We start from the raw sequence: 20,626 nt of genomic DNA on the forward strand, positions 1-20,626 counted from the left end.
GCTGATAAAATGGACAGTGAGTGTAGAAACAAGGAGGTGGTCATAATGTTATGCCTAATTGGTGTATATCTTAAATACTTTATTGTCAAATTGTATTCTGGACAGAAAATCTTATTTATGATTAATTCTCAATATTTACATTTACATTTTCAGCATTTAGCAGACGCTTTTATCCAAAGCGACTTACACAGTGAGCGGAACACAATGAGCAATTGAGGGTTAAGGGCCTTGCTCAGGGACCCAACAGTGGCAACTTGGTGGTGGCGGGGCTTGAACCGGCAACCTTCTGTTTACTAGTCCAGTACCTTAACCACTGAGCTATCACTGACAATACATACTTGGTTAGGTGCTATCGGCCAACCAAGCCTCTACTCAGATATGATTGGCTGTGTCTGAGAGGGGATGGTGCTCTGTTCAGGGTATCCTTGCCTTGTGTAACCTGACTAAGATAAAGCAAAATGAAAAATAAATAAATAAATAATACTTCATAATAATTAAGCCTTATTCTTTAACAAAAAAAGAGTTAAAATCGCTGCTGCTACAAGCCATATGGACCCATTTGGAGCTGAAGCTTGCAGTGTTTGTACAGCCAAGCGTGACAAGGATTTCCAAATGTGTTTGGGTTTGGGATGTTATGTTCCCAGAATTTAGTTGGTATTCAAGGGGCTTTTGTAGTCCAAGGCTTCAGGCACTAAGGTGGACTTAGTTTTGTTGTTTGCCATTCCACAGGCTGTGTAACAAAATACACACACGCATTCTCACACATACACACACACACACACACACACACACACACACACATTGATTTTCATAAACACACTGTTAATGATGGTTCTTGTTGCAGATTTGATATATTGCTGCCCCAGTTATTGTCCTCTGATCTAACATAAGTATTATGTGCAAGTAAAAACACACTGATTTAGACTGATTTTTACTGCAGTCTGACATTTTGTTGAGTCTTTTTACTTTCAGCTTTATATAAACTTTTTAAATACTTCTAGACATCTATGTTGCTGTTTTTAAACTCGCTCTCTCCTCTCTCTCGCTCTCGCTCTCTCTCTCTCTCTCTCTCTCTCTCTCTCTCTCTCTCTCTCACACACACACACACACACACACACACACACACACACACAGTAAGTGAGTGTTAGTACAGCTGGTGGTCGGATCCGGGTGCTCAGTGAGGAGTCTGGATTGCTGTTACTGCACTGTGTGCATGTGTGAACACTGACAGGCTCCTCTGTTTCTTCTGGCACCCAAGGGGAGAATTTGTCATTTTGCTTTTATTTGATTTTCTACTCTTTGGTGGGATGGCTTTGCTCATTATCACCATGGCTGCCAAAGGGAACATAGGTAGGAAAGAATAAGGCCAAGAGAGAGAGAGAGAGAGAGAGAGAGAGAGAGAGAGAGAGAGAGAGATTTCAAAACTTAAAATTACAAAAATCAGAGACACCAGTGAGACAGATGGGTGGACAGACGGATGGATGGATGAACAGACAATATCTTTTTTGCAACTTTTAAAAATAGAATAAAACCTAATACACTTAATTTAATGGAAACTCTGGGTGCACACACCAATATACTAAATGAAACCTCCTCTAGTGAGGTTAATGAAGATGAAATGAAAAATGAAATTGACCTAATGAAGCATTTATAGTTCATCTGTCTGCTAGCAGAGGGGTTCTTGAGGGCTTCACACTTTTAAACCCAGTGACATCTTACATAATGTACCTTAATAAATAGTGGGGGAACACAGGCACTTAATAAGGACTCAGTACTAATCCTCTGCCTATTTGCTATTCACCCAGGTGTGAGAGAATGTTTTAGCTGGACCTAACAAAGCAAAATACACAAAGATGTAATAACAGCTTGATCTTGAGATCCTCGAATGGGAAGATCAGTGTATTCATCTGTACCATTGCAACAACAGGGCATGCCAGACAGCCTGTGTGCAGCTGAACTGAAAGCCTATACAGAAGCAGTCAGCAGTATACTCAGCTTGAGACATAATTCCAAACACCACTTACCTTATTACTAACCCAAAGGGTCAGTTATGTATTTGTTATGACAGATAGCCTCATTATTGTGTTTTCTAAAATTAGTATTTTAGTGTCATGTCTAGTGTGTGTTTATTTATTTTGTTTTATTTATTTTAAATAGAACAAAAAATGTCAAGCATTTTATAATTATAGCTAATTACATTTTAATCAGTGCGTTGCATACTCACTTAGTACAGTCACTCAGTCAAAGCTGGACAATGTTGTAGTTACTTGTATTAAGGTTGTCCTTACTTTAAATGTATTAATCTGTTTTACCAAAGGTTGTATATTAAGTGTATGCACTCTATAAGGTGGATGTATGATCCAGAACTATTTCAGATTTTAGATTTGATTTAGCAACATTCAAAGTTTTGTCTACATAAAATTAACTATATACACTGATCAGCAATAACATTAAAACCCCCTCCTGGTTTCTACACTCACTGTCCATTTTATTTATTATTTTAGAAGCACTTTGTAGTTCTACAAGTATTGACTGTAGTCCATCTGTTTCTCTACATATTTTTTAGCCTGCTTTCACCCTGTCCTTCAGTGGTCAGAAACCCCACAGGTATTATTTAGGTGGTGGATCATTCTTAGTACTGCAGTGACAATGACATGGTGGTGGTGTGTTAGTGTGTGTTGTGCTGGTATGAGTGGATCAGACACAGCAGCGCTGCTGGAGTTTTTAAATACTGTGTCCACTCACTGTCCACTCTGTTAGACACTCCTACCTAATTGGTCCGCCTTGTGGATGTAAAGTCAGAGGCGATCACTCATCTATTGCTGCTGTTTGAGTTGTTCATCTTCTAGACCTTCATCAGTGGTCACAGGTTACTGCCCACAGGGAGCTTTTGGCTGGATCTTTTTGGTTGGTGGACTATTCTCAGTCCAGCAGTGACAGTGAGGTGTTTAAAAACTCCATCAGCATTGCTGTGTCTGATCCACTCATACCAGCACAACACACACTAACACACCACCACCATGTCAGTGTCACTGCAATGCTGAGAATGATCCACCACCCAAATAATACCTGCTCTGTGGTGGTCCTGTGGGGGTCCTGACCATTGAAGAACAGCATGAAAGGGGGCTAACAAAGCATGCAGAGAAACAGATGGACTACGGTCAGTAATTGTAGAACTACAAAGTGCTTCTATATGGTAAGTGGAGATGATAAAATGGACAGTGAGTGAAACAAGGAGGTGGTCATTGTCACACCTGGAGTCTTTGGGTGCTCCAGTGTGCCTATGTGCCACACATAGAGCCTTTGTGTGCTCCAGTGTGCCTATGTGCCACACTTAGAGCCTTTGTGTGCTCCAGTGTGCCTATGTGCCACACCCCTCTCTCAATGGGAGCACACGCTGTCTCTTGCCACACCCTCTCTCACGATTGGTTCTCCTGGACTAATTAGCTCCAGCTGCTCCTAATTTAAGGAGGCAGCTTCTCCTCAGACTTTGGGAACTATTGGACTACTACTTTGGCTTTGTTTTGCTGGGTTTGGCATTGGTATGGCTCCATGTTTCTTTTCTCTTGTTAAGTCATGTTTCTAAGTTATGTTAAGTCATGTTTCTAGCTCTTGCTACTAAGTCATGTTTCTAGCCCTTGCTACTAAGTCATGTACCTTGCTATTGTTCCTAGTCATGTTCCTTATTATTGTTCCTAGTCATGTTCCTAGTCATTGTTCCTAGTCATGTTCCTAGCTATTGTTCCTAGTCTTGTTCCTAGCTATTGTTCCAAGTCATGTTCCTTGCTATTGTTCCTAGTCATGTTCCTTGCTATTGTTCCTAGTCATGTTCCTTGCTATTGTTCCTTGCTATTGTTTCTAGTTATGTTCCTAGCTATTGTTCCTAGTCATGTTCATTGATATTGTTCCTAGTCATGTTCCTAGCCCTTGTGTATATTAATAAATATTTGTTAAACATCTCTGCGTGTGTGTCCACCCCTTTGTCTCGTCCATAGCCCCCCCGTGACATAATAGTTCCCCAAATAGGACGCAGCGAGATGTTTTTTGTTCATGTCTTCCCGGATTTTGGCTCCATGAGGTTTCCTCAAACCTTCCCGCTTAGTAGGCCAGCTCCATATGATGGTAGCGACTTGGGCGTCGAAGGCTTCCTTCTGCAGAGCCAGCTCTACCTGCAGAACCTTCTGGACCCCCAGCCAGTTGAAACCGACAAGGTGCGGTTTATGATGTCTAGACTGAGGGGTGCTGCTCGTGAATGGGCTAAGCAGCTTTGGTCTGACAGAGGAGTTGAGCTGAACTCGGTGAAGGATTTTGAGCGCCCACTGCAGCGTATACCCGGCATCCAGTGCCCACTGGGGATGTTAAATTTCCCCCGGTGCCCATTGCTGATGTGGTCCGGGTGCCAGTGTCCGCTATCAATGCTCGTGACTGCCCCAGGTCCATGTTAGGAGCCAGTCAGGATCGTTTGTTTAGTAATGCTCCTTGTAATGACCCCAAAGGCTCCAGGGGTCTTTTTGTTTGTTCGCCAGCTCCAGTTCCGGGTACTCAGGTTCGGGTCATTCCTCTGCCGGTTTTGTCTGTTTCATTGTCTCCTAGTCAGTCTGACTCTCTATCTGGTCAAGTATATGTCCGTCCTCTGCCCGTTCGGTTAGGTTCCATGAGTTCTAGTTTGTCTAGTTCTGGTCCATGTTTGTCTGTCTCTGTCAGTCATAAGTGTAAGTCAGCAGGTCAGGGTTTCCTAAACAGTCTGTCTATACTTTCGGGCCCTCCTACCACCCAGGCAGAGTCAAACAGTTCCAAGTCCTCTCCAGATCAGTTTCTTGTCAAAGTTCCAAGCTTCATGTTCAAGACTGCAGAGTTTAAGCCACTGGCTCCTCCTGACGGCTCTTCCTGTGCTATGATGCCGTCACCAGGCTTCAAGCAGCTGATTCAAGAAGCCGCTTCAGGTTCCAAGCAGTTGATTCAAGAAGCCTCTTCAGGTTCCAAGCAGCTGATTCAAGAAACCTCAACAGGTTCCAAGAAGCCTCTCCAGGTTCCAAGCAGCTGATTCAAGAAGCCTCTCTAGGTTCCAAGCAGCTGATTCAAGAAGCCTCTCCAGGTTCCAAGCAGCTGATTCAAGAAGCCTCTCCAGGTTCCAAGCAGCTGATTCAAGAAACCTCACCAGGTTCCAAGCAGCTGATTCAAGAAACCTCACAAGGTTCCAAGCAGCTGATTCAAGAAACCTCACCAGGTTCCAAGCAGCTGATTCAAGAAGCCTCTTCATCAGGTTCCAAGCAGCTGATTCACGAAGCCTCACCAGGTTCCAAGCAGCAGATTCAAGAATCCTCTTCACCAGGTTCCAATCAACTGATTCAAGAAGCCTCACCAGGTTCCAAGCAGCTGATTCAAGAAGCCTCTTCACCAGGTTCCAAGCAGCTGATTCACGAAGCCTCACCAGGTTCCAAGCAGCAGATTCAAGAATCCTTTTCACCAGGTTCCAAGCAGCTGATTCAAGAAACCTCACCAGGTTCCAAGCAGCTGATTCAAGAAGCCTCTTCACCAGGTTCCAAGAAACTGATTCAAGAAGCCTCACCAGATTCCAAGCAGCTGATTCAAGAAGCCTCTTCACCAGGTTCCAAGCAACTGATTCAAGAAGCCTCACCAGGTTCAAAGCAGCTGATTCAAGAAACTTCACCCGGTTCCAAGCAGCTGATTCAAAAAGCCTCTCCAGGTTCCAAGCAGCTGATTCAAGAAACCTTACCAGGTTCCAAGCAGCTGATTCAAGAGCCTCTTCAGGTTCCAAGCAGTTGATTCAAGAAGCCTCTTCAGGTTCCAAGCAGATGATTCAAGAAGCCTCTTCACCAGGTTCCAAGAAACTGATTCAAGAAGCCTCACCAGATTCCAAGCAGCTGATTCAAGAAGCCTCTTCACCAGGTTCCAAGCAACTGATTCAAGAAGCCTCACCAGGTTCAAAGCAGCTGATTCAAGAAACTTCACCAGGTTCCAAGCAGCTGATTCAAAAAGCCTCTCCAGGTTCCAAGCAGCTGATTCAAGAAACCTTACCAGGTTCCAAGCAGCTGATTCAAGAGCCTCTTCAGGTTCCAAGCAGTTGATTCAAGAAGCCTCTTCAGGTTCCAAGCAGATGATTCAAGAAGCCTCTTCACCAGGTTCCAACCAGCTGATTCAAGAAGCCTCTTCAGGTTCCAAGCAGCTGATTCAAGAAGCCTCTTCAGGTTCCAAGCAGCTGATTCAAGAAGCCTCTTCACCAGGTTCCAAGCAACTGATTCAAGAAGCCTCTTCACCAGGTTCCAAGCAGCTGATTCAAGAAACCTCACCAGGTTCCAAGCAGCTGATTCAAGAAACCTCACCAGGTTCCAAGCAGCTAATTCAAGAAGCCTCACCAGGTTCCAAGCAGCTGATTCAAGAAGCCTCTTCACCAGGTTCCAAGCAGCTGATTCAAGAAACCTCACCAGGTTCCAAGCAGCTGATTCAAGAAGCCGCTTCACCAGGTTCCAAGCAACTGATTCAAGAAGCCTCACCAGATTCCAAGCAGCTGATTCAAGAAACCTCACCAGGTTCCAAGCAGCTGATTCAAGAAGCTTCTTCAGGTTCCAAGCAGTTGATTCAAGAAGCCTCTTCAGGTTCCAAGCAGCTGATTCAAGAAGCCTCTTCACCAGGTTCCAAGCAGCTGATTCAAGAAGCCTCTTCACCAGGTTCCAAGCAACTGATTCAAGAAGCCTCTTCACCAGGTTCCAAGCCAGCTGATTCAAGAAGCCTCTTCACCAGGTTCCAAGCAGCTGATTCAAGAAGCCTCTTCACCAGGTTCCAAGCAGCTGATTCAAGAAGCCTCTTCACCAGGTTCCAAGCAGCTGATTCAAGAAGCCTCTTCACCAGGTTCCAAGCAGCTGATTCAAGAAACCTCACCAGGTTCCAAGCAGCTGATTCAAGAAGCCTCTTCACCAGGTTCCAAGCAGCTGATTCAAGAAACCTCACCAGGTTCCAAGCAGCTGATTCAAGAAACCTCACCAGGTTCCAAGCAGCTGATTCAAGAAACCTCACCAGGTTTCAAGCAGCTGATTCAAGAAACCTCTTTAGGTTCCAAGCAGCAGATTCAAGAAACCTCTTCAGGTTCCAAGCAGCTGATTCAAGAAGCCTCTTCGCCAGGCTCCACGCAGCTGGTTCCTGTTCCTGAGTTGGCGCCCCCCGATGGCGCTCCTGTTCCTGAGTTGGCGCCCCCCGATGGCGCTCCTGTTCCTGAGTTGGCGCCCCCCCATGGCGCTCCTGTTCCTGAGTTGGCACCCCCCCATGGTGCTCCGGTTCCTGAGTTGGCGCCCCCTGATGACGCTCCTGTTCCCGAGCCGGCACCTCCAGAGGGTGCTTCTGAACTCTCGTTGGTGCCCTAGATGGCGCTTCTGCTCTCAAGTTGGCGCCCCCAATGGCGCTTCTGCTCTCAAGTCAGCGCCCCACGACGGCGCTTCTGAACTCTCGTTGTTGCCCTCCGACGGCACTTCTGAACTCTCGTCGGCACCCCTAGATGGTGCTCCTGGCTCCTCGTCAGCGCCCCACGACGGCGCTTCTGAACTCTCATTGGTGCCCTCTGACGGCACTTCGGGACTCTTGTTAGCACCCCTAGATGGTGCTTCTGGCTCTCCGTCAGCGCTCTTAGAGAGCGCTTCAGGTCTCAAGTCGGCGTTCCTAGAGGACGCTTCAGGTCTCAAGTTGGCACCCAAAGTTGATGCCTCAGGATCCTCGTCGGTGCCCCCAGAGGACGTTCCTAAACTCTCGTTGGCGCCCCCCGGCGGTGCTTCTGGATTTCTGTCGACAGCCTGCGTTACAGCATTTTTGTCATGCCTGACTCAGAACTTTCTTAACTACTTCAAATTTGCCCCTCAGGGTCCAGGACCTCCTTGTTTTTGTTTTTTTCTTTTATTAAGGCACTCCAGGAGTAGTGCCTTTAGGGAGGGGCATCTGTCACACTTGGAGCCTTTGTGTGCTCCAGTGTGCCTATGTGCCACACTTAGAGCCTTTGTGTGCTCCAGTGTGCCTATGTGCCACACTTAGAGCCTTTGTGTGCTCCAGTGTGCCTATGTGCCACACCCCTCTCTCAATGGGAGCACACACTGTCTCCTGCCACACCCTCTCTCACGATTGGTTCTCCTGGACTAATTAGCTCCAGCTGCTCCTAGTTTAAGGAGGCAGCTTCTCCTCAGACTTTGGGAACTATTGGACTACTACTTTGTTTCTTTTCTCTTGTTAAGTCATGTTAAGTCATGTTTCTAGCTCTTGCTACTAAGTCATGTTTCTAGCCCTTGCTACTAAGTCATGTTCCTAGCTATTGTTCCTAGCTATTGTTCCTTGCTATTGTTTCTAGTTATGTTCCTAGTCATGTTCATTGATATTGTTCCTAGTCATGTTCCTAGCCCTTGTGTATATTAATAAATATTCGTTTAACATCTCTGCGTGTGTGTCCACCCCTTTGTCTCGTCCATAGCCCCCCCCGTGACAGTCATAATGTTATGGCTGATCAGTGTATTTTATTAGAAAGAACATTTGCACAAAAATCACATGAATATTTATAAGGTTTTAATATAAAAACATATATTTTTATGTGTAATCTATGCAAATATTTACATGTACATACAAATTTTTGTTCACATTTTAACATATTTCACTTATTTTTATTACATGTAAAACATTTGATAAAATAAACACTCCCTGAAGAGTTTATCAAATACACATATATGGTAAGTACAGTTTTTGACTGAGTTATATCTAATATACTGAATTTGCACCCTTTTAGTCAAAAGAACATTTGTAAAGCTATGCTGTGCTTGCATCCCAATTCATTACAAAGGTGATAAATGAAATTATTTATTTATTAGGATTTTAATGTCATGTTTTACACTCTTTGGTTACATTCATGACAGGAACGGTAGTTACTCGTTACACAAGATTCATTAGTTCACAAGTTTTAATGTCAAACACAGTCATGGACAATTTAGTATCTCCAATTCACCTCACTTGCATGTCTTTGGACTGTGGGAGGAAACCCACACAGACATGGGGAGAACATGCAAACTCCACACAGAAAGGACCCGAACCACCCCACCTGGGGATCAAACCCAGGACCTTTTTGCTGTGAGGCGACAGTGCCACCAACTGTGAGCCACCGTGCCACCTGAAGTTGGAAGCACACTATAATCAAAGTTATATGATTGATTATATTTTATACATGTAAGAAATTCAATCATTTAATTTAGAGAGGTGCACACATACATTTTATAGCAAATGTAAGTGTTAAATGGCTTTTAAATGTAATAGCTCCACTAAAACTTCACCCAAATCATGACATAAAACACAGTATTACCAGTAGAACCAGTAGTGTTTTGTTTTGTTTTTTCTTAACTGGTTGTGACAGGTTAATCTCTAATGCAGAAGGAAACTCTGGCTTTTTAAAATACTTTATTTATGTTACACTCCCGTTCACAAATTGAAAGTGAAGTAGTTGTTGACTGTATTAAGACTTTCTTTGACACGTCATTGCATCATTATTGCTTTAACCAAATTAAAGACAACTGAAGTCATGACTGAATTTACTCCAAAAACTGAAGTCCATGGTAAATCTAAGTATGTCAACACAAATTTAACTGCCACCAAATGGCACCTGATCCTACCAAATTGGTAGGTTGTGGGTTTTCTAAAAGCATTCACAAATCATGCATTTTTCAACAATTAGAAAGTTCTCTAATTTCATTTAACTTGTGGCATGCCCTCATAATATCTTCTTACTAATTATGATTGACTGCTGTTGCTTTAAGACAGTGGCTATTGTGAAAAGTGCTATACAAATAAATTTGACTTGACTGCAGCAAGTGTTTTCTTTTCTAACAAACTGTGTTTTGTTATGGATTTCATTTTGAATTGATTGCATCAATTGCCTTTTTTTATCTCTTAATCTACAGATTTAATTGCAGCTACATTTCATTTAGTCACAGCTCTGAGTGTTCTTGGACACATGCCTTTGGGCATTTTATCCCTTTATGGCAAATCTATGCTCTGACTCACTGGCTGGTGAGTATAATCTTTGGATGTCTCTGTAAATGTGTGGAAGGGATTATGTCTGACCTTTGAAAAGGTCTCTTAAGGACATTCAGGCCCTGAAGCCGGTCCAAAGTTGTTTGGGCTGTATGCTTCAGGTCAATGTCACACTGAAAGGTGAACTGTCAGCCAAGTCTACGTTTAAATGTGATTTAAAGAAGCTTTTCTTCAAAAATGCTACTGCGCTTCTTTCATCCATCCATCCATCCATCCATTTTCATGTTTTACCACTACTTTACCCTGGTCAGTCCTGCCAATAAGAAACACCCCAATAGCATAATCCCAGCCACCTTAGGTACAACTAGGGCTGGGTATCGCCACTAATTTCCTGGATCGATTCGATTCCGATTCACAAGGTCCCGATTCGATTCGATCTTTGATTTTCGATTCGATTTTCGATTCAATTTTCGATTCAATTTTCGATTCAATTTTCGATTCAATTTTCGATTCAATTTTCGATTCAATTTCGATTCAACACATTTAGGCATATTTGAGTTACATTAACAGGTTTTGTTTAAATATGTACAGATGTTCAGAGAACAAATGTGATAATTGTACAAAGAACACTCATTATTAAAAATATTTGTGTATTTTGTTTACATAAATAATTAATCCAAAACAGAAAACAGTAACATTCATTTTTTATTATTATTTTATATGTCTGACACGCTACAACATTGTAAATGTAATGTAAACATACACCTGGCTGTTGAACAGCTTATGCCAAGTTTACACTTCACGACACTCTGATTAACACCTGGTCGCTGTAATGTTCACACTACACGACTGATCGGCGATGGGGGGTTTTACACTACACCATCTATCACCAGGGGGAATCACAGGCGAGCTTCTCTGGTCTCCAAAACTACGTTTTGTCACGAAAACACACGTGAGAAGTGATGAAAGGTTTAATGATACCACGTCCAAACATGCACATCAACAAGTAGCAAGAGATGAAAGTTTGTGCGCTGATGAAATAAATGAATCTGAGTGGATTTGGCAACACGAGCAGCATGGCTTGTTCTATAGTGAGTTGGAGGTTAATAAATATTTTGTTTTGTAGAGAACGATCAGGCCAGAAATACTGTAAAACTCGCGTGTGCTGATGTATTCTGATAGAAACTATATTGCGCTCCACCACCTGTTTACAACCTCTCCCCTGTGTTTCCCCTCGCTGTTTCTCACATTGATTGAGAGCCGAGTTTTGATCGCAGAGCGAACACCGAGTTCCTCCCGAATCCAGCACCGACCCGTCGCCGAGCGAAAATCAGTGCAAAAAGTTGTGTAGTGGTCATAACTTGAGCTTCTGCCATGCTAAACTGATGTGCAGGTCAGATCTCGTTGCATGAAAAAACACTGGCTGGTCACGCGAAATTAAAGGGGGTAACAGATTTCCGTGTGCACCGTAAAAATGGGCGTATTTAAAAGATCGATCTCGCTTTTATATGAATCGATATCGGATCGTTCAAATAAAGATCGATTCGAATCGAAAAATCTTTTATAAACCCACCCCTAGGTACAACATTACCCAACATTACACAGGTGAAGTTTAGTTCTGTTTATGCAGACAGTGCTTGTTTGAACATAAAATATTTTCCATATGTTAGCAGAGTGCTGCAAAGATGGTTGTCCATTTTACAGACTCTGCACAGGTGAGTCAATTGGAAAGATGTTTCAGGTTGTGTCCAACTTCTTTCATTTTTAAATAATTGAGGCCAAATTAAAACAGCTTAAAAAGTGATTACATTATGGAGTTTTTATAGGTTTTAAATTCACAGTGAGAGAAATGTTTATCAGACCTTTTTAAATTAAAGGGTATTTATCACCAATATGATAAGAAACCCAACTTACCAAAACTGCAACCAGCTGGTTTTGTGGTACTGTATACACTAATCAGTAATAACATTAAAACCATCTCCTTGTTTCTACACTCACTGTCCATTTTATCAGCTCCACTTACCATATATAAGCACTTTGAAGTTCTACAATTATTGACTGTAGTCCATCTGTTTCTCTGCATGTCTTTTTAGTCCCCTTTCATGCTGTTCTTCAATGGACAGGACCACTACAGAGCAGGTATTATTTAGGTTGTTGGATCATTCTCAGCACTGCAGTGACACTGACATGGGGCTGATGTATTAGTGTGTGTTGTGCTGGTATGAGTGGATCAGACACAGCAGCGCTGCTGGAGTTTTTAAATACCGTGTCCACTCACTGTCCACTCTATTAGACACTCCTACCTGGTTGGTCCACCTTGTAGATGTAAAGTCAGAGACGATCACCCATCTATTGCTGCTGTTTGAGTTGGTCATCTTCTAGACCTTCATCAGTGGTCACAGGACGCTGCCCATGGGACGCTGTTGGCTGGATATTCTTTTGGTTGGTGGACTATTTTCAGTCCAGCAGTGACAGTGAGGTGTCACCTAAATTATACCTAAATTATACCTGCTCTGTAGTGGTCCTGGGAGAGTCCTGACTATTGAAGAACAGCATGAAATGGGGGCTAACAAAGCATGTAGAGAAACAGATGGACTACAGTCAGTAATTGTAGAACTACAAAGTGCTCCTATATGTTAAGTGGAGTATGGTAAGTGGAGTTGATAAAATGGACAGTGAGTGTTGAAACAAGGAGGTGGTTTTAATGTTATGGCTGATGTGGCGGTGTATGTTTAAGACATGTTCAGGGGAAATCAGATAGATCAGTTGGACATGACGCAGTTTGGTACAGTGTATCACAAAAGTGAGTACACCCCTCACATTTCTGCAAATATTTCATTATATCTTTTCATGGGACAACACTATAGACATGAAACTTGGATATAACTTAGAGCAGTCAGTGTACAGCTTGTATAGCAGTGTAGATTTACTGTCTTCTGAAAATAACTCAACACACAGCCATTAATGTCTAAATGGCTGGCAACATAAGTGAGTACATCCCACAGTGAACATGTCCAAATTGTGCCCAAAGTGTCAATATTTTGTGTGACCACCATTATTATCCAGCACTGCCTTAACCCTCCTGGGCATGGAATTCACCAGAGCTGCACAGGTTGCTACTGGAATCGTCTTCCACTCCTCCATGATGACATCACGGAGCTGGTGGATGTTAGACACCTTGAACTCCTCCACCTTCCACTTGAGGATGCGCCACAGGTGCTCAATTGGGTTTAGTCCATCACCTTTACCTTCAGCTTCCTCAGCAAGGCAGTTGTCATCTTGGAGGTTGTGTTTGGGGTCGTTATCCTGTTGGAAAACTGCCATGAGGCCCAGTTTTCGAAGGGAGGGGATCATGCTCTGTTTCAGAATGTCACAGTACATGTTGGAATTCATGTTTCCCTCAATGAACCGCAGCTCCCCAGTGCCAGCAACACTCATGCAGACCAAGACCATGATGCTACCACCACCATGCTTGACTGTAGGCAAGATACAGTTGTCTTGGTACTTCTCACCAGGGCGCCGCCACACATGCTGGACACCATCTGAGCCAAACAAGTTTATCTTGGTCTCGTCAGACCACAGGGCATTCCCGTAATCCATGTTCTTGGACTGCTTTTTTTCAGCAAACTGTTTGCTGGCTTTCTTGTGCGTCAGCTTCCTTCTGGGATGACGACCATGCAGACCGAGTTGATGCAGTGTGCGGCGTATGGTCTGAGCACTGACAGGCTGACCTCCCACGTCTTCAACCTCTGCAGCAATGCTGGCAGCACTCATGTGTCTATTTTTTAAAGCCAACCTCTGGATATGACGCCGAACACGTGGACTCAACTTCTTTGGTCGACCCTGGCGAAGCCTGTTCCGAGTGGAACCTGTCCTGGAAAACCGCTGTATGACCTTGGCCACCATGCTGTAGCTCAGTTTCAGGGTGTTAGCAATCTTCTTATAGCCCAGGCCATCTTTGTGGAGAGCAACAATTCTATTTCTCACATCCTCAGAGAGTTCTTTGCCATGAGGTGCCATGTTGAATATCCAGTGGCCAGTATGAGAGAATTGAACCCAAAACACCAAATTTAACAGCCCTGCTCCCCATTTACACCTGGGACCTTGACACATGACACCAGGGAGGGACAACGACACATTTGGGCACAATTTGGACATGTTCACTGTGGGGTGTACTCACTTATGTTGCCAGCTATTTAGACATTAATGGCTGTGTGTTGAGTTATTTTCAGAAGACAGTAAATCTACACTGCTATACAAGCTGTACACTGACTACTCTAAGTTATATCCAAGTTTCATGTCTATAGTGTTGTCCCATGAAAAGATATAATGAAATATTTGCAGAAATGTGAGGGGTGTACTCACTTTTGTGATACACTGTATATGTTTATTTGTAGTGATTGTACATTTTAGAAATAAGGAAATAAACATAAAATCAGCCATAAATATTCTGTTACAGTCACTACAATGCAGTTTTCTCTTACTCTATCCTGAACGAGACAGTTGGTATCCAGTGGTTCGGATGTGTGTGGTCTTCTTTCTCATATTGTTTCCACTGCATCTTGTCTCTAGCCCACCCAACAAACTTTGAGGCCATGATGTCATGACACTTTTAGTAACCACGGCGCCGCAATCGACCCAAGATTGACCCTGCACTCACCACCTTATTCTGACTTTCACCAAAACCACAACGAGCCATTATACATTCCACTTTGATTTGAAGTAACAACATTTGTATTACCCATTTTAGATGTCCATACCTTTTCTTACCAGTACTGTAGTTAAAAGGAAATCATGAAAAACATTGCGGAAATGAGGATCATTTTGAAATTCATGCTGTGTCCAGAAGTTTGGTGCATTTGCACTCGCTGAACTCAATTGTAACCCAGATTTTTATTCTTTCTCTTTTTGTGAGTTTTACACCGCAAATATGTGAAATGAATGGGTTTGCTTAAATAGACATGTATAAAGAAAGCTTGAACAGTCTTGTTCTTTTACTATGTGAGGTTAAATTCTGGCATGTGAGGGAATCTCCCGAGTGCATAAGTGTGCCTTTGCTCTGTTTTTATTTCTGCATAATTTGTCTTGAAAACATGGACACCCTGGTGAGGTTTGGTTTGTGCCACTCCCAGGAATAAAACCACCTTGAATCAATCACATGTACCATATCATCAAAAATGCCAATTCTATTGCCAATCACAGCATTCATTTCTAAGAAAATCAAATAGCAAATGTCAAAAGGGTTTTAAATACTATATGCCTGTACATGTTCATGTAAATATGGTTTTACCGCATTTTTGAATTGCAAGCAAGAATAACTACATGAAAGAAAAACAAACACGTGTGTCAAATGTGGATTCTCATCTTTCAATGGTATTCAAAATAATATTTAAATAAACAATAATATCCATTAGTAAAAAGTGAGTATGTGTGTTAGTCTTGGCTTCAGTTTCTAATGCACTCAATCTATTAGTGTGTGAAAAATTATGGATTCTGAGAGAAAAGACAAGGAAATGAGAGAGTACTGGGAAATAAAATAAAGTGATTTAATCTGATTAATCCTTTAGCTAAAAGTAAGTTAATTGTTAAATATTTTTGAAAGATATCTGTCTAAAATGTAAAGGTGTACAGTTGCTCTTAAAAGATACATTACTTTTAGATACACTACTAGATATACTAGATAGAAGTGGCAGCTAGTGGTTGTAAAGGTAAAGGAAAAAATGTAAGCTTAACTATATACAAAATACAACAGCAGCACAGTATACAATCACTGATAAAAGCATGTTAGTGATGTAGTTGGTATTTGAATATAGTTGGCACAGTAAAACCTGTTCTTACATTTTCAAGAGGTGGTCTCACCACAGAACTACTTAATGTGTAGCCTGGGTGCGATTGACAGTTGACCATATATTATATAAATGAATCTGAGTAATAGAACACTCAGGGTTGCCAGGTCCAGCAAAAATATCCAACATGAAGTCTGTTTTAAACCCCTTCAGACACTGAAACTAGCCCGAAATCTAAAGTGGCACAGATGTTTGAAGAAAAGGCTATAAATGGGAAAATAACTAACAGTGTGTTACTTTACCTTGTTTTTAATTTTATATTCTAATTTTTTTGTGAAGAATTTTGTTAACAATGTTATTATTAGTAGTATTGTTATCAGTATATAATAATATCAGTTTATAATAATAGTATCAGAATTTAATAATAATGATGATAATAATAATAATAATTATAATTATAATAATATTTTTCACATCCCAGTCAAGAAAATTTATTTGACACAATTAATACAAAAATAACTGAATTTGACTTGTACTTACTCTTCTCTGTTCCTTTCTCTCCTGTACTCTCTTCTCCCTTCTATCTTCTTTTGTCTGTTAAAAATGTTGTCTTCTCATTGCCTTCTGATTTCTGATTAGAATTCTATGTTACATTAAAGAGCTATTTTAAACTTTTGAACAGTCACTCCCATCTGCTTTCTATCGTCACTTCAGGTCAAGCATACATACAAATGTAACTGTTTTTTTGTTGTCTTCTTCTGTCTGCTTCTTGTTTTACTGCCTTGCTGTGCAGCTTCCTTTTCATTTGGGTTTTGATTAAGAACTACCTATCATCTTGTTAATACATTATGTGTACATGTTTATTAAATTCCTAAGCCTCCCTGATGCATACTATTTTAAAACAATAGGCAATATTTTTGTTATACACAGTTACAATAGTAAAAATAAAATTTATAAATTAATAAAATTTTAGAGCATACAAGTTCTTTCACATGAAACTGATTAAACCATTCTTTATGAACCTTGCTTTGTACCCAGGGACATAGTCATGATGGAAAAGAAAAAGGTATTACCAAACTGTTTCTTATATAATAAGTGATTTAAACATAAATACATATTTTTATATAATTGTTTTGTACTTCGGTTTGACTAAAATATAATTAGAAGGGGTGCCCAAATAGTTTTGCCTACATAGTATACTATTTAAAGCATGATGTTTGCATTATAAAATGGCAAGCAATAAAGTTATAGTAAAAAGTATACAATTATAGTATAAAAGTAGTATATATGTAGTATAAAACAGTAATAGTACTTGAGTATTTTTACAGTACCAGCATTTAGCACACAGCAACATGTGAATGTGAACCTGTGTTTGGGTCTCACCTTCCAATGTATTTTGGCCCAAAGTATTGCTAGGTCACAAGATGACAAAAAAACTACTGACTACTGCAGGGAAATAATAACTAATTCTTCCTCTTTAGGCACCACAATAATGCTGGCAAGGGAGATAGAAGGGTGGCAGAAAATAAAGGCACACTGGACACAAAGATAAATATAAAAATAATAATTTAAAGCAAACTAACCAAGTATTATCATTTAATTAAAATTACTATTTTAATCGAATAAAATTGAATTTAAATTGAATTTAAAAATAATATTTAATAGTTTAAAGGAATTGGTCAATATTTAGTCATACTTTTTAAATGTTTAAAATGTGTATTATGACATAGTTTCCAAATAGTGATAAAATGCGTATTAGAATTAATACAAAATACATTTCACTAAAGTTCTACTTTATGTATAATAATTTAGTTTTTTAAATGACATGCATTGATTCTTAAATCAATTTCACCCACAGAAGGGGGTATACCCCTAAATGTATAATTATATAACTATCTGAGTCTCAGGTTATATATTTTTCAATGCTCAGCAATGTATTTATGAGCACATAAACGTTTTATAATATTCAATATTTTAGAGGATTCAAAGTGGAATTACACTTAATTGCACTAAACTTCAGCAATTTGCTTATTTATTAGAATGTCGAATAATAACTGCAGCTCTTTAAAGAAAGCACTGGTCAAAATTAAGGGGACTAGCACTAGCAAAATTTACATTAATTAATAAATATTAATGTAGTAGTTTATGCTCTCATAAGGTTAAAAAACTGTTAATGAGTAACATTGCTTCTCTCTGTTTAAATGTTTTGATTTTTTAAATTAATTAATAATAAATTCATAAAGTGGAAATTGTCTAGCACTAAACAATATTTCTACTAGTGTCACCCCACAGTCAAAATAAAGCAGAATTATGGTAGGACTAAAGAGTTTTATTGCATGCTAATATTTCTGTTAAACATATATTATTGTAAAAGCTAAAACATTAAGGTACTGGATATTTGTAATGCATTTTAAGAAATATTTCATACTGGTTGAGGGGACTACAGCATACTGGGTTTGTGTAAAAAGAAAAGCTAAATGGCAAACAGTAGCAATACTTCATCTCGCCTTGTCAAGGCCAGCAGATAAAGCATTTACATTTGTACTTACATAAAGAAACAGTCATTGAATATTATGTTTTAATCTTGCAGAAAAAAACATGGGATCAATTCATTATTTTGTTTGAGGATATGTTAATGGCATATCCAGTGAAGTGACTTGTAACTTAGGAATTACTTATAGTATTGGGATAAACAAAGAGGAAGCTTTTTGGGGGGATGTTCTTAAGCTGTTATGGTTTTTAACAGAATGTAGCATTTTAGTATATATTTTTCTTTTACAGTAAAGCCTCCAGTATTCAAATTAACTCTACATGAACAGGATAGCAGAAATACAAGTGAGGGATGGATGTTGATTATTAAAACATATACAGATATACATGGCTGGTTATGCACACCACTGGAGTCTAAACAGAACACAGTGACCGTGTGAACAGTGTGATTGCTGTTTCATGTGCATAACATTTCTCTTTCTGTGGTCTAGAAGTGACAGCATCTAATATTACAGTCAAATTATGTAAAACTAACATAATGTAACACTTGGTGTTCTGTGATATTTCATACTGCATATGTGAAAATATTTTATTAATCATTTCCCTTACAAGTGTCACATGTAAATATACTGAAATTAATTATACATATGAGTATATTTAACTCTTTACTCATTTACACTCAGTTTTCAATTATTATTATTATTATTATTTGATTTTTTAGGACAATTTGGAAATTAAATTTACTATTTGTAATATTTAAAAACAACAACAACAACAGCAATAACAATAATAATAATAATAATAATAATAATAATACACACATATTAGGTTTGGAAAACTACAATAAAAATTTAATTGCTTATGGTAAGAATGATCAGTTTTTAAAATGACTTCCACTCAGAACATTCTCCAGCACTAAAACAAGTTGTGATCTCCAGGAGAAACTTTCTATTTGAAACAAGGCAAACTAAATAAATATTAAAACATTGCCTCTCTAAGCTTCTGTACTAATTCAATTTCCTATCTAGTCAGATTTACTCACCCTATTGGCAGCAAGGCTAAACATTCATTGTTTAAGAAATATGATGCTATTATGTTTCAATGTAAAACAAAACATGATTTATTACAGTTTAATATTCAAGATATTACGAATTGATGATGTTGATATTAAGACTATTCATTTAGCACCACAGTAATTTGGCTCTTGGTGTATTCTGGACATGAAAATGTTACCCCTTCATTTATCAAAATGTCAATATCCTTTTAAGAACAGGAAAATGTGGTTAAAGGCGATATCACTTGTTGGAGAATGGCCACGGAATTGTATGTTATATCTGTAAAGCAGGTTCTTTCATTCTTGTTCCTCACATAAGCACACAGACACTAATTCTTTGTGTAACACAAAATAAGAACATTGCTTTATAAACTTGGGTCACGTCTGTCTGTCTCGCTGCATTGTAATGCAGTGCAGATGTGCAGACATGAAGCAAGCATGTTTTTCGCAAGCACTTTGAGGGAAAGCCCTGGTATGTAATCGTGTGCTATACACATATGTACTCAACTCAATCTTTTAAAGATCATTTTATTTCAAAAGTACACAAACAGGACTAACTTCTCTCATTATAAGGCAAAGCTCACACACAACCACTTACATTTGTACACTTACAGTCCAGTATCACAGTTGTATGGTTATAGCAAATCCTAAATGGACATTTTTTAATTCTTTATTTATTTATTTTTTTGTATTTACATCTATGTTTAGTTATATTTTATTGATTAGTTTTATTTGTTTAATTATTCATCCTTGTAAACATAATAATTACCAAGCACACCAGCGATACTTCAATATTAAATTCATATAAATAATTTCATCCATATATTAATAAAGAAATACATACAACTTCAAATTTAAATAATAATAATAAAAATAATAATAAAAGCAAAAAGGAAAAATCATACATGTCACAAGGCTGTACCAATTGTGTGTATATTTTATCATAGCGTATTGGGGTTTTTTTTGCTCAGTGTTGGGGTTTATGTCATCGCTTTTGCATGCCAAGTCAAGTTGATCCAGTTTGAGCTGGGTTTAGGGACAGAGCAGCTCTTGTCACCTTGGAACTAGTGCAACTAACAGAGTGAACAATATCAGTATTAGTGACGGAGTCAGACTTACTGCCAGGCCACATTCCAATGAGTTTTCCTATAAAGTAAAAAACAAAACATTACAAAATATTATATACAGTAAACGCTCTTTCTATATACACATACTCTCTCTCTCTCTCTCTCTCTCTCTCTCTCTCTCTCTCTCTCTCTCTCTATATATATATATATATATATAT

General features: G+C 39.6%; 1 protein-coding gene across 1 annotated transcript in view; it reads right to left on the bottom strand.

Moving 5' to 3' along the window:
• Positions 1-19,886: 19,886 nt before the first annotated feature.
• Positions 19,887-20,626, bottom strand: part of cacna2d3a (calcium channel, voltage-dependent, alpha 2/delta subunit 3a) — a 313,706-nt gene continuing 312,966 nt past the window's right edge. Inside the window, exon 39 of the mRNA XM_062999198.1 lies at positions 19,887-20,487. Within this exon, the coding sequence (XP_062855268.1) occupies positions 20,395-20,487 (93 nt within the window). The 3' untranslated portion in view covers positions 19,887-20,394. The remainder of the gene's footprint in view (positions 20,488-20,626) is intronic.

The sequence above is a fragment of the Trichomycterus rosablanca genome, chromosome 7, assembly GCF_030014385.1.
Source record: "Trichomycterus rosablanca isolate fTriRos1 chromosome 7, fTriRos1.hap1, whole genome shotgun sequence".
Lineage (NCBI taxonomy): Eukaryota > Metazoa > Chordata > Actinopteri > Siluriformes > Trichomycteridae > Trichomycterus > Trichomycterus rosablanca.